Raw genomic sequence first — 13,425 nt, forward strand, 5'->3', positions numbered from 1 at the left:
TGGGTAGCCATTCTCTTCTCCAGAGAATCTTCCTGAACCTGGATGTCTTCTGCATTGCAGGTAGATTCTTTACCTTCTGAGTCACCAGGGAAGCCCACATATATTACTATCATAATCAATTTGTAAATTATGTAACAATTTCTTGTCAAACCGGTACAAGGTCTTCAGGAAGAAGCACCCTTTTCAATGCACACAATGGTGCGGGATGGTCCAGTGGGGACAGAGATACCAGCATCTCTACAGGCAGAGATACCAGCCATGTGAACTGAGCCTGGCTGAGAGCACACAAAAGACACAGGTTATCTGGGGTGGGAGCTTGAGTGAGCCTGGGGCTCTGGCTGGTCATGGCGTTGGTTGGGGGGGGCACAGGCGCGGGGGGCGGCGCGGGTCCTGGGTCCTCACCATAGGCAGCAGGAGGAGAGCAGCCAGGGAGGCCTGCGCGATGCTGGCCATGACGCTTCTCAGCCTGGAAGGCGGCTCAGGCCAGTGCCGCCCACCTCTCATTCACAGCTGCCACTGCTCAACCCCACGTGTCTATAGGCTAGAAAGAAAGGAAAAGCATGAGTCCTGCAGGTTCAGTGGCACAGGAGGGGCAGGGACAGTCCCTCTCCCCAATGCACAGCAAAGCCTCTAAGGGTACCCCCGTCCATGCCTTTGTATGTGCGGTTCTTTATTCTTCTAACACACAAGCATCTGCTGAGCACCTGCTCAGTACCAGGCACTGAGGCCACAGCAGGGAACCCGCTGGCCCCGGTGCCCATCGGACTACAAGAATGGTCTGGATGGCTTTCTCCTCCGCAGCAGATGACTGTGTCCCTGGATCTCCCTCCACAGGGGTAAAGTTTTAGCTGGCACATACATGCCCACCCGGAGGGGATATTTCCGGGTCCCTCCTGCTCTTGAGGGCAAGAATGTGATGAATTTCCCACATATGGAATGTGGGTGACATGACGTGTGCCACCTCAATACCACCTATCCCTAAGGCAGCACGTGTTTGCCCCTGCTGCTCTTTCCCCTCCCCAGACCCAGTTTGGACGGAGCAGTCAGGATAACACCTGAGGGATGGGGAACAACTCGCCAGGGGCAGCCAGGATGACAGAGTGGGCCCTGGGGCGCTGAGCCTCCCTGCCAGCCTGAAGGCCCACCTAGCTGCCGGCTGCTATGTGACAAGGAGCTGCTCTTCTCTCCAACTCATACAGGGCCGCTTTATTCCAGCAGCCGAGCCTGGTCCCCAACAAACATAACATCCTTTCACCCTGCCTCAGCCCACTCCGCCTCCAGGATAAAACCATCACCAATGCAACAGACAAAACGTGATGCTGCGGAGGATGTGCTCAGACCTCAAGGATCTCCCCTTCAGAGCTCCCAGGGACCAGACAGGGCAAAGGGAGTCAAGTGAGGAGGTTGAGGGAGCCCCAGCACCTGCCCAGAGGAACAGTTCGGTCTACTTCTAAAATCAATCAGTAATTGATATGCCTCCACGCCAGCAATTCAGCATCTGGGTATCTATCCCAGGGAGATATCTGCACTTGTACAGAAAGAAGCATATGCAAGAATGTTCACTGCAGCATCATTTAAAATAGCACCAACAGCAAAAAATAAAAATAAAAATGGGGCAGCCAACCATTCATCAGGCAGGCACTGTTAATAGACCCCAGCATAGCCATACAATGAAGTACTAAACAGTAATTAAAAGTTATTATTACTATTAAATTATTACAAAAATATTGACTAGGCCCATATCAGGGCCACCACTAACCCATAGGTGCCGGCGCTGCATCCATGGGGAGACCCAAGAGGCTGCATCCCAACCATGAGTCCTTGTACACCCCCTTCAATGGGCAGAGCAGCCATCACTCCAGGGCCCTCTGTGCCCCCGGAATTTCTGCCTCCTCATGCCTCCCTCCTCTCCTCACCTCTTCAAGCTCAATCTGGTGACAAATAAGCACCCAAAAGAAGAAAGAAAAACAATTTTAGGAACATTCAAGGAAAGGGGGACCTTCTCTACCTACCTGCTGTTCTGCCTTTTAGGGGCCACTTGGAAATACTGAGGGGGCCCTGGGTATCCCCAAGAGATGCTCTGAGAAGGCCAGGGGGCCCTCAGGGATGCTGGCCCCTTCTCTCCCCTGCAGGTCAAGAAGGACTGGGCAGGCTGGGGAAACACTGGCCCCAGCACCCCGGGCACCCCAGGCACAGGCTTTATCCTCTGTATCCCCTCCCAGAACCCTCCACACCCATGGGGCCACAGGCTGCCTCTGGCACAACTTGGCACTGGTGGTCCCCAGGGGAATCCGTTATCTCCACTAACCCTAGGGAGGCCAAGGCCCTGTCTTCAGAGAGCTGGTGCTCCCTACACACCTGGCTGGAAGGGCCCACAGTGCCTCAAAAGATGCTGGAGACTAAGGACTCAGAAAAGCTACTAAGGCAGGAAGCCTCCGATATCTGGGCTAATTCTCCCACACGTGCTGCAATGCAGAGCAAAGGCTGATGGGGCCTGGGGTCAGAGAAGCTTCCACCCAGGACAAGGCTGGTGCCCCCCACACCTCCGTCGACCACCCTGGCAGTCCTCAACTTGGGCTGTCCAGCAGAATCACTGCTGCTGCTGCTGCTAAGTCACTTCAGTCGTGTCCGACTCTGTGCGACCCCATAGACAGCAGCCCACCAGGCTCCCCCATCCCTGGGATTCTCCAGGAAAGAACACTGGAGTGGGTTGCCATTTCCTTCTCCAATGTGTGAAAGTGAAAAATGAAAATGAAGTCGCTCAGTCATGTCCGACTCTTCGCAACCCCATGGACTGCAGCCTGCCAGGCTCCTTTGTCCATTGGATTTTCCAGGCAAGAGTACTGGATTGGGTTGCCATTGCCTTCTCCGGCAGAGTCACTGAGGAGCATTTAAAAATACCCCCACCCAACTGAGTCAGAATCCCTTAGGCTGGGCCCAGGTACCAGTGTTGTTTAAATTCTCATGGAGAGACAGCATTATAAAGCCTTTGCTTTAACCTTAACTTAATAGAACCAAGAGAATTAGCCTGGAAGAGCAAGTGTCTGGCCCCGTTGTGGTTGTTCTAGGAGGCAAGTGGGTGGCAGCAGGCAAGCAGAAGGAGTTTGTTTTTGAGGACTGGTGCTCTTTTTTTCTCTCTCTCAGACACACACACACACACACACAGGTCTACAGAGAAGAGCATAACGACACATCATTTCCACAGAGAGAGACTTTACCCCCAGAGCGCCCACCTGAAGGCATCAATACAAACACCCAAGTGTGGAATAATGAAGGTGGAAACTCCTTCGGGGATTGACAGACAACTCCACACACCTTCACATAAATGCCAAGGCACCCTCACAGAGCGCAGAACAAAGGTATGCACAGATGCATCACACAGAGATTTACATCTTCAGGTACATTTATCGGATTATTAGTGCATATAACCATACACGCACTCATTCTGCAAAACGCATTTAGGTATTTAGAGGCAGCAGGTTTATCTGGATTTGGATGGGGCTGCAGGTACACACACATATGAGCATGCACACACAGACACACAGACAAACACATCCATACACACACACACACGATGCCCTGACTTGCAGGATGCTTATCCCTGCAGTGGATTAAAAACAAGCTGGAGCAGAGGCCCCAGCCTAACTGCCTAACCATCCCCCAGCTCTCTGCTTTGTCACCAGGCTGCTCAGACAATGATGAGAACCAAGAGAGCGGTGTAACCCCCACCCCACCCCCACCCTGTGCCGGATGGTAGAGGGGATGCTCTCAATACGGGGCCTCCTCTGGAACTAGAGCCAGGTTCCTGATCCCCATATTTGCCCTCTCTAGTTCACCTTCCCCAACTACAGTCTGCCCTCTGCCCAACAGGACACAGACATCACTCACCAAGGCATGGAGAGAGGGAACCTGCAGGCTCCAAGGCCTTGATCATCCCCCTCTCCAACCTCAGCTGGGAACCTGGTCTCAGGATGTAATCTCAGGCTCACCTCTTTTCCCAGACCCCCACCCCAAGACCACTGTACAACACTTAGAGCTTACAGTCTGAGGCCACCTGCCCCAAACCTCATGTACATCTGGACCACATGGGGGGTCCTCTGTCCCAGGAAAGCCCTTCCAAACGTAACCCCTGGGTCTGCCACTCCCAGCCCTGTCCCCTGCTCCCTGCCAAGGCTGCCTCCCTCTTCTGTACTCCCCCAAGCTGTCAGTGACCCTCATAAGGGCCACGGTCAGGCCTGGCCACTGCAGCCTGGGGTTGGACTCTCCTCTCCCTCAGGATGGATGCTAGGCTCTTTCATCCCCACCACACGTGTGGCTCAGGATGACCAGCTCACCAATATTCCCAGGCTCTGTCTCCTGGGTCCAGGCTCTGCTGAGATAAACCAGTTTTTGCAACTGCTCTGAAGGCAATTAAACTACATACCGGCATTTAGTATGGTGGACTTGAGAACCATTTTGCTAGAGTTTTAAGCTTAAAGACCTCAAGCAAGCCACTTAACTTTTCTTTTCCTTAATTCAATTATATGTAAAATGAGAATAATAATACCTACTTCATAGACGTTCCTAGGAGGCATCATGGAGAAGGCAATGGCACCCCACTCCAGTACTTTTGCCTGGAAAATCCCATGGATGGAGGAGCCTGGTGGGCTGCAGTCCATGGGGTTGCTAAGAGTCGGACACGACTGAGTGACTTCACTTTTACTTTTCACTGTCATGCATTGGAGAAGGAAATGGCAACCCACTCCAGTGTTCTTGCCTGGAGAATCCCAGGGATGGGGGAGCCTGGTGGGCTGCCGTCTATGGGGTCGCACAGAGTCGGACACGACTGAAGCGACTTAGCAGCAGCAGCAGCAGGAGGCGTCAACCAATTCATGTAAGTGAACTACAGACAGGGCTTCCCTGGTGGCTCAGTGACAAAGAATCCACCTGCACTGGCACCCGCGTTCAATCCCTGGGTCGGGAAGATCCCCTGGAGAAGGAAACCGCAACCGACTCCAGTATTCTTGCCTGGGAAATTCCATGGAGAGAGGAGCCTGGTGGGCTATAGTCCATGGTGTCCCGAAAGAGTTGAACATGAGTTAGCGATTAATAAACCACACAACAATACAAACAACAAACAATACAAACAAAACCAAACAATACAAACAAAACCAAACAATAAAACAAACAAAACAAACAACAAACAATACAAACCAAACCAAATAACAATAAACCATAGACAGTAGAGTATATCCTGGCTCCCAATAAGGACTATCCATATCTTAACTATTATTATCTTACCACCTTGTGTTCAGGCTTTTTTTTTTATCATCCTACCCCCATAAGTGTTATTCCCTCAGTCATGTCTGACTCTTTACAACCCCATGAACTGTATGGGGCCCACCAGGCTCCTGTGTCCATGAAATTCTCCAGGCAAGAATACTAGAGTGGGTTGTCATTCCCTTCTCCAGGGGATCTTCCCGACCCAGGGGTTGAACCTGGGTCTCCTGCATTGCAGACAGACTCTTCACCATCTGAGCCACCAGGGAAGCTCTCTGTCATACTCAAAATGGGAACATCAGGTCTGCTGCACTTTTATTCACTAATGGCTAACATTTATTAAACACTCAGTACGTGCCAGGCACTCTTCCTAACAATAAATATACATCAACTCATTTCACCTGCCCCAAACCTACGTCGTCATTACTAGCATTATCCTCGTTCTTCAGCTGAGGAGGCTGAGACACAGAGGGGTAGGTGACTGCCCAAAGGCCACACAGCACGTGGCAGAGCCGGGGAGTGAACCGAAAGAGCCTGGCTTCAAAGCCTGTGCACCGCATCCCTATGCTCCCCACTCTCTGTTATCGCTAAAAGGAAGGCCAGCTCAGAATCCACTGGTATCCTAATAGCAATCCCTCTCACATCCCCTGGGACTAGTGAGGCCGTCTGCTACCCCTCTACCCACAGTTCTAGTCTGAAGCACCCTCCTTAGGAAGAGTTCACGACAGACGTAGCATTTCAGACCTGAAATGGACTTTGAAGGCCACCTCCCCATGGTACTGAGCTTCCCGTGGGGAAACTGAGTCCAGAGTAGGGGAGACACTTCCCAAGGTCACCCAAAAGAGAGTCCCAGAGCCTTGCCTGGCAGGAATGGATGTGTGACAAATTTGCGGACTACAGGGGAGCCGGCTCCCCCCTCCAGACTTGGGACGGCCTGCCCTTCTCAGGACCCACAAGCCCAGCGACTGGCCTGGGTCAGGAACAGAAAGAGCAGCCGCGTCCTGCAGCGAGCCACTGCGCCAGGCACACAGGAAGACAGCATCATCAGTCAGCACACCGGAGCCAGCGGCGACTCGCTGGGCTCTGCATGGAGTGGGAGGGGACCTGGAGACGATGCAGCACCTCCCACGCTGCCCCACACCCTGCGGGACCCTCTCTGTAGCCCTCCCTGCTGAGATGGTCCAGCTCCTGCGCTCGGGACCTCAGCCCTCTCTACGGCCCTCAGGGGAAGCTTTGCTGTCTTTCCACCACATCCTTCCAGGCGGGCCCTGAGCAGCACAGGTTCCTCTGCCTCCTGGGAGCGCCCACTGGAGGAGGGCAGCATCTCACTCTTCCTCTCCATGCAGCCGCATAGCTCTGGGTCCCCCCTCTGTCCTCATGGAGTCGAGGCATCTCCTATTGGCATCCATCTCCTCTGGCCGTTCAGCATTCGTCCCCATCACGGAGCAGTGCCAAGCCTGGACACCAGATCAAAGACGACCTGGAGAAAGCGGACCATTCATCTCCCTTACTCAACACATGCTCCCTTTACTCATGAAACCTGAGCAGCACCCACCCCCCACTTCCTCCTCTCCCTCCTAGTACAGGGGACCAGAGAGGGAAGGCTGAAAGATGAAACACTGCCCCTCCAACTCACCCCCCAAATGGAGGGAACTTTACTTGTTTCTGGGAAAGAAGAACCTCTTTTCTCACCAATAAGGTCAGAGCTGATAAAGGTCAGTGCCCAGTGCTGCAGTGAGGGGTGTTCTGGCAATGGACAGATTAATCATTAATGCGAATGTTCTTCTTTGATGTTCAAATGTTCCCCTTTCAAAGTCTGGTTCCTGGAGGCCTATGCACAGCAGGAAACAGAAGTCATGTCCCTGAAAGGGTCTCCTACGATTCTTACACATAGGGAGCCTGGGCTCAGGAAAGGCTGGGCACACATGGGCACCAGTAGTGTGTGTGAGTGTGTATGTTCGTCACTCAGTCATATCCAACTCTTTGCAACCCCATAGATTGTAGCCCGCCAGGCTCTTCTGTCCACGGGATTCACTAGGCAAGAATACTGGAATGGGCTGCCATTCCCATCTCCAGGGGATCTTCCCAACTCAGGGACTGAACCTGGGTTTCCTGCATCGCAGGCGGATTCTTCTCAGCCACCAGGGAAGCCCGCCCATTGTTAGTAATGTTCCATTTCATAGGTGAGGGTTTGAGGCCCAAAGTGACCCAGAGTCTTTCCCAAGGTCACGCTCCCAAACCATTCCACACTAGGTAGTCCAGACGCATCTCCTATCCCTGAAGGGTCCTAGGAATCCTCTGTCAGGGACAGCCCCCCAGGGCCTGGAAAAGGAAGAAGGGAGAAGGATGGAAATAAGGAAAGAGAAGATAAAAGAAAGGGGAAAGCATGAGGAGGGGTGGGAAGTGATGGAAGGCAGTGGGAGGTGTGGGGTGGGGAGGAGAGTGCAGCAGTGGGGGAGCAGGAACAGGAAGCAGACACTGGTTTGTGGATGGGTGACTGTGCACCTCCCAGGCAGGGGCTGAGGCTAGGGGCAGCTGGCATGGAAAGCGTAGCCATCTGCACTGACCCTCTTGCACTGCCCCCCTTTGGAGTGGATGTTGACCTCTGGAAGAGAGGGCCAGCTCTGCCTGGCACCTGGCACAAGTAGGGCACTCGGTGGGGACCCTAAAACTCTGAGGGGTGCCTGGTGATGAGTTTAGAAAGGTGACTGAAGGGTGTTGAAGGACCCAGCAAGGTGGGGGGTGGTGAGACGGTGGAAGGTTGGTGCCAGTCTGGGGTGCCAGGGTCGCAGCAGCCTAGTTACAGGAGAGAGGGCTGGGGCACTGAAGAGTTTCAGGCAGGGGACTGAAGTGCTAAGCTTCTCATTTAGGGTATATTCTTCAGAAGGCTGGTGAGCTGGGTGGAAGGAGAAAACACAAGCAGAAAACCTGGAATCCACGTAGAGGAGACGGGAGTCTGGGCAGGGAAGGGCAGCGGAATGGGAAGTGGAAGAGAGAATCCAGAGACTTGAGAAAGTGGGGAGAGATCTCCCAGGCCTCTCCTCCGGGGAAAGGGCAGGAAAGAAATGTCAGAAGGGGACAGGAGGATAAGAAGAAACAGCAGGACCCAGTCCACCATACAGCCTTAAATCAGAAGCTGGAACGTTCAGAGATATCCGCAAAGGAACTCTGTTTTATTCCCCAGCCACCCCTCTGTGGTGCCCATTTGCCATGGGAGAAAAGTGACAGCTAAGGCAACGCATGGAGCTGGGATGAGAGAGTCCAGGTATTCCACAAGGCCAATACAACCTCCTATCACCACCTCCAGGAAGCCCAGCCTGGCTGCACCCACCTCCTCTGGCCTCACCCTCCTCTGACAACTACCAGACCTAGATGAGGAAACCCCTCACCCCTCCCTGCCTGGGCTGTTTCAGGTCTCATCCTTGTCTTTGTGAGTTTGAAGTCTTGTCTGAAAACAAGGGGCATGTTTAGGTTTCCCCGCGGGTTTTTGTCCTGGTGGAGCTGGGCATGTCCTTGGCCAACAGGGTGAATGGGAGAGGGGCTCAGGACCTGTTTGGTGAGTCCAGTGACGTGCTAGCCTTTCATTTCCAGGCATGAACACTGCCTCCAGGTGTCCTTAGTGTGGGAGATGCATAACATGAACCCAGCAGAAGCTTGTCTAGGATAGGATGCTGACGTCAGGCATTAAATAGACGGGTACCCTGAGCTCCAGGCAGGGTGAAGATAGGCATCCAGGGCCCCTAGAGCAATGTGGGCCCCCAGGACTAAAGTTCCTCCCTTCTTCCACCCCTTAAACCACTTCTCTTTGCTAACCTATAGCCCAGGAGATCACAAACCCTTCTAGCAGGTTGGATCCAGCCTGTCACCTATTTTTATACAGTCAGGGAGCCAAAAATGGTTTTTACATTTTCAAATGGTCAGGAAAAAAAAATCAAAAGGCTCATATTTCATGACACAGGAAAACTGTGTGAAAATCAAATTTGTGGCCATAAATAAAGCTCATCAGAACACAGCTCTGCTCATTTGCATAAGTAGCATCTATGGCTGCTTTTACGTTATGACAGCAGAATGAAGCAGTTGCAACGGAGTGTACAGCCAGCAAAAGCCTAAAATAATTTACTATCTGGCCCTTTGCAGAAAAAGCCTGCCAACCCTGGTTCCAGCCTCACGCAACACACACACACCTTCCCCATTCACTGTCAAAGTCGTGCACATGGACACTCATTAAGGAAGACTTTGTGATCTTCGTGAACAGACAGCTCAGTCCCCGGGCGTGTCCAGATTTGTGTGAGAGGGTGTGTCTCCATGTCCATGTGCGTGTCCCCATGTCCCTACGTATGCTGCTCTCGGCTGTATGTTTGCCCTGGCTTTCTGGCAGGTGTCACAGGAAGCCTTGATGCCACCCCAGCGGTGTGTCACTCCCTCTCTGTGTGTCACTGTGGGGGTGGCTGTCACCATGTGCCTCTGACAGCATCCAGGGCTCAGTACAAGCATGCTGCAGCCGATGAGTTTCCAGACTGCACGTTGCCAGGCAGCCAGACCACTAGTCCCAGCCCATTCAGACCCCAGACTCATAGATTCCTCCATTCCCCCATTCAGGCTTCCAGGGGCTCTAGGCCTACCTGTCTGGGGCATGGGATCTCTGCTCACATACCACCCCAGACAGGAAACCCACTGTCACCCCCAAATGTTGGCTCCACACTGGGGTGGCTCCTGGGGACGCGAGGCCTCTCTGGCACTGAGCTGAGCTTGTGCTTTGTGCTTGGCACTCCTTGGTTCTGCCCTCCAGCAGACAGCACAAAGTGCCCTCCACTTAGTGCCAGCTCTGGTCAGGGAAATCTATGACACCGAATACCTGGGACACATAACCTGAGGCCACATCCCCAGGAAGAAAGCCACTTTGCGGCCTTAAGTCTTGTCTTCCCCAGCCTTCTAGGTGTATATGTTGATCTGTAAATCCCCATTTTGTTTTATTTGGATTATTCAACACGAATCGAGGGAGTTTCCCAAAGTAGGGACATGGCAGAGAGGGGTGGCCGCGTAAAAAGGGTGGCCACCCTTTTTATGGGTTGTTTCTCTAATCAACTCCCTGCCCGCCTGAACCTGACATAAAACAGGACTTAATGGATCTTTCAGCCTGATTAGTTCCCAGAACATAGGCAAAAGTCCTTCAGGAATCTCCCCATAGACATTCCCTCTCATTGCAAACGGAGTAAACAGAGTCATCCATCCTGTCCCAGGCACAGAATCATGGACGAATGACCCACGGCAGGGGCGGGAAGGCACTGGGTTTGCCTCCCTGGTCACCCCACACACACTTGTTGATGAACTGTTTAAAAGATCTGGCCAGGGCCTGCCCCAGTGTGTTCTATTTCTAATTTATAAACTCAAATTTTGACTGGTGTCCAGGCTGGCACCTCTGCTTGTCCTCCCCAAGGTCAGAAGGGAGCAGGATCCCCAGATTCATCTGGGTAGGTACTGCCAGGTTCTGCCAACCCCACCAGCACCCAACACCAACTCAGGCTGGCCTTCTGAGATAATCTGAGTGCTGCTCCTCCCCACCCCACCCCAACCCCTCAAAGGTTCATATAGTTTTTTTAACCCCTCCAGAGGCCCACAGCCACTCAAAAGCCTCTAGCCCAACCTTCAGAACCCTTTTCTGCCTTTCTCCAGGGAAAGTTGCCCGCCTCTGACTGTGTGTGTAGTCCCCTCTCACTCCCCAGCTGCCCCCCACCCCCCACAGGGCTGCTCACTGGAAAAGCCAAATGCCATGGCTTTTCTTTTGGTAGTGGGGAGGAGGGTGCTGGAGGAGATAAAGGAGACTGATGCACCTGTACTAAAAGCATAGAAATCCTCTGGAGAATTGGCAAGGGTCCACCCTCCCTCCCCCAGCAGCTTTCAAAGGGGGTCTCAGCACCTTCCAGGGGTGAGCTTCCACTCCCAGCTCCACATGAAATACAATCAATTTGTGGCTGGGCTCCCTCCTGAGTGTCTAGCTCCATCCAGAGGCACTCTGGATGCTTCTAACCCACCACCCCCGCTTCCGGCCCCCGAACCCCCTCCTGCCAACCTGCACAGGTCCTGCCTGCCCAGGTTGCGAGCCCCTGCCTCCCACAGCTGCAGCGGGAGCCTGTGCCTTTAAGGAAGCGGGCAGGGGTCGCATCTCAGGCGGGCCCACTTCAGCCAGGGGAGACCGACACGTTTCTCCCACAGGCCCCCGTGGGCCGTTTCCTCGCGGAACCGCAGAAACCCAGGCATCCCGATCCCTGCCTCTGCACCGCGGGAAACCCAGAGACAACGCTCTTTCGAACCACTGCGAAGGTGTCACTACTCGGGAACGTTATATACGCTGGCCCGTACTTCACCCTCTACACAGCATGTCCCGAGCCCACCCCTCAAACCCCATGAAGACTGCGGTACCCAGCCCCCAGGGAACCCTCCAGCGTTGCCTTCCCGATCGGATCCGCGTAGCTGCGTCCGTCTGCTTCAGGAGTAGGTAGACAGGTTCCTCTGCGTCCCTCCGGTCGCAGTGCCTTCCTGCCCCGAGTCCTCCCTTCTGGCACAAGGAGGGGCGCCCGGGAGCTAGCGGATCCCACCCCCTGCGGGTTGCAGGGATCGGTCCCTCCGGAGCGCGATCCCAGATACTGGGTGTGGAGGGGGGGATGGTTCGGGACGGAGGGTGGCAGAGTGTCGCGCAGGAAGGAAGCTGCGGCGGGAGAGGGCTTCATTTCGGTTTCGGGAGGTTGGCCCCGCTCTGGCTCTGGCCGGGTCTCCGTCGGTGAAGGACGCGACTGGCGGAGACAGCTGAGCTGGAGGAGGGGGTCCCGTGGCCCCGGAGGGGCGAAGGTTCTGGAGTCGGGGGAGGGCGGACGAGGCGTAGAGGGGCAAGGGCGGCGGGGCGGCGCTTACCTGCTCACCCAAGGGCCTCGCGGCGGGGCTGCGGGCTGCCGGTCTGCCCGGGGAGACTCCGCGGGGAGGGCGCGCAGCGGCGAGTCCGCGCCCCGCTCCGCCCCGGGATGGGGAGCTCGTGCGCTGAGTAGCGCGCGTAGAGCCGGATCTCCGCGTCCGTGTGTCCGCCGGGCGCCGGTGGCCGTGGGTCCCTGCGCGGCGGCGTTTGATTGTGCGCACGCGGGGACCACGCTCGCCCCGAGCCGCCGCCGCTGGCAGTCGCCGCCCGGGGCCCGAGCGCGGGGCCCCCGGCCTGCCCTAGCCCGCCCCGCGCCGCGCGTCCGCCCAGCCTGGTCTGCCTTGCCGGAGAGGCGCCGCCTCCACCGCGCAGCCAGGCCGGGGGCAGGAGGGAGGCGACCGACCACCGCCTCCCCCCGTGCTTCGCAGGCTCGGGGGTGGGGTGCAGGCCAATGGGCGCCCGGGGGAGGGGTTAGGGGAGCCGGACCCCGCCCGCCGCAGACCAGAGCAGGAGCTTTGGCGCGGAGACCTGGGGGCGAGGATGCGGAGGAGACAACCCCCCTCTGTCGCCCGGCTTCCGGGACTCAGTCCCGGGGCTCACCTCCCTCCTTTTAACCCTCCCGAAATACCCAGAGCGAGAAACCATCCGTCTTCTCCCTCCCACATCCTTCTGATTCCCTGTCAGAACCAGTTCCTCCTCCTCCAGGAAGCCTTCCTTACAGGGCAAGTGCCAGACTTCCCTTGGGATTTTTCTTTGCCCCCATAGCCCTGGCCTGGGAAAGTCAGCTAGCTTCCGGGAGCCTGTCCGAATGTCTTCAAATGTGATCCCCTCTATGGCCAGAAAAGGGAGGTGGGGGTGCCTTACAGGGGCGCCCTACAGCAGCTTAAAACAACAGTGCTCTGGGGTCAGATTGCCTGGCTCCAGTCGAGGCTGTGGCAGGGTTAGCTCTGTGAGCTGCGGCAGGTGACTGGGTGTCTCTGAGCCTCGCTCTTTCCCTGTACAGGGGCGTCTCAGTGCCCCCCTCCCCCACCTCTTGTCAACAGCATTAAACAAGACTAGGACCAAGTAGGTTTTCACTGATTTTATTTCCTCACTAATGAATTAATCACTATTGCTACACGAACTCAATGGACATGAGTTTGAGCAAAACCCAGGAGACAGTGAGGGACAGGAAAGCGTGGCTTGCTGCTGTCTGTGGGGTCATGAAGAGTCGGACATGACGTAGAGCCTGAACAACTATTATTGTACTGCTCAACCTC

At 55.1% G+C, this 13,425-nt stretch overlaps 1 protein-coding gene across 2 annotated transcripts in view; it reads right to left on the minus strand.

Annotated features, from left to right (window-relative positions):
- The window catches only part of ADCYAP1R1 (ADCYAP receptor type I), a 62,804-nt gene extending 50,374 nt beyond the window's left edge, over positions 1-12,430 (minus strand). Inside the window, exons 1-2 of one of the 2 annotated variants that reach the window (XM_055420922.2) lie at positions 12,169-12,430; positions 403-541 (exon numbers count right to left, since the gene is read on the minus strand). In XM_055420922.2, the coding sequence (XP_055276897.1) occupies positions 403-504 (102 nt within the window). In that variant the 5' untranslated portion in view covers positions 505-541; positions 12,169-12,430. Of the gene's footprint in view, positions 1-402; positions 575-12,168 lie in introns of those variants that run through there. The other variant, XM_088834596.1, reaches the window with a different exon arrangement.
- Positions 12,431-13,425: the final 995 nt, after the last annotated feature.

The sequence above is a fragment of the Moschus berezovskii genome, chromosome 3 (genome assembly GCF_049115385.1).
Source record: "Moschus berezovskii isolate FMDL1 chromosome 3, NW_MosBer_1.0, whole genome shotgun sequence".
Lineage (NCBI taxonomy): Eukaryota > Metazoa > Chordata > Mammalia > Artiodactyla > Moschidae > Moschus > Moschus berezovskii.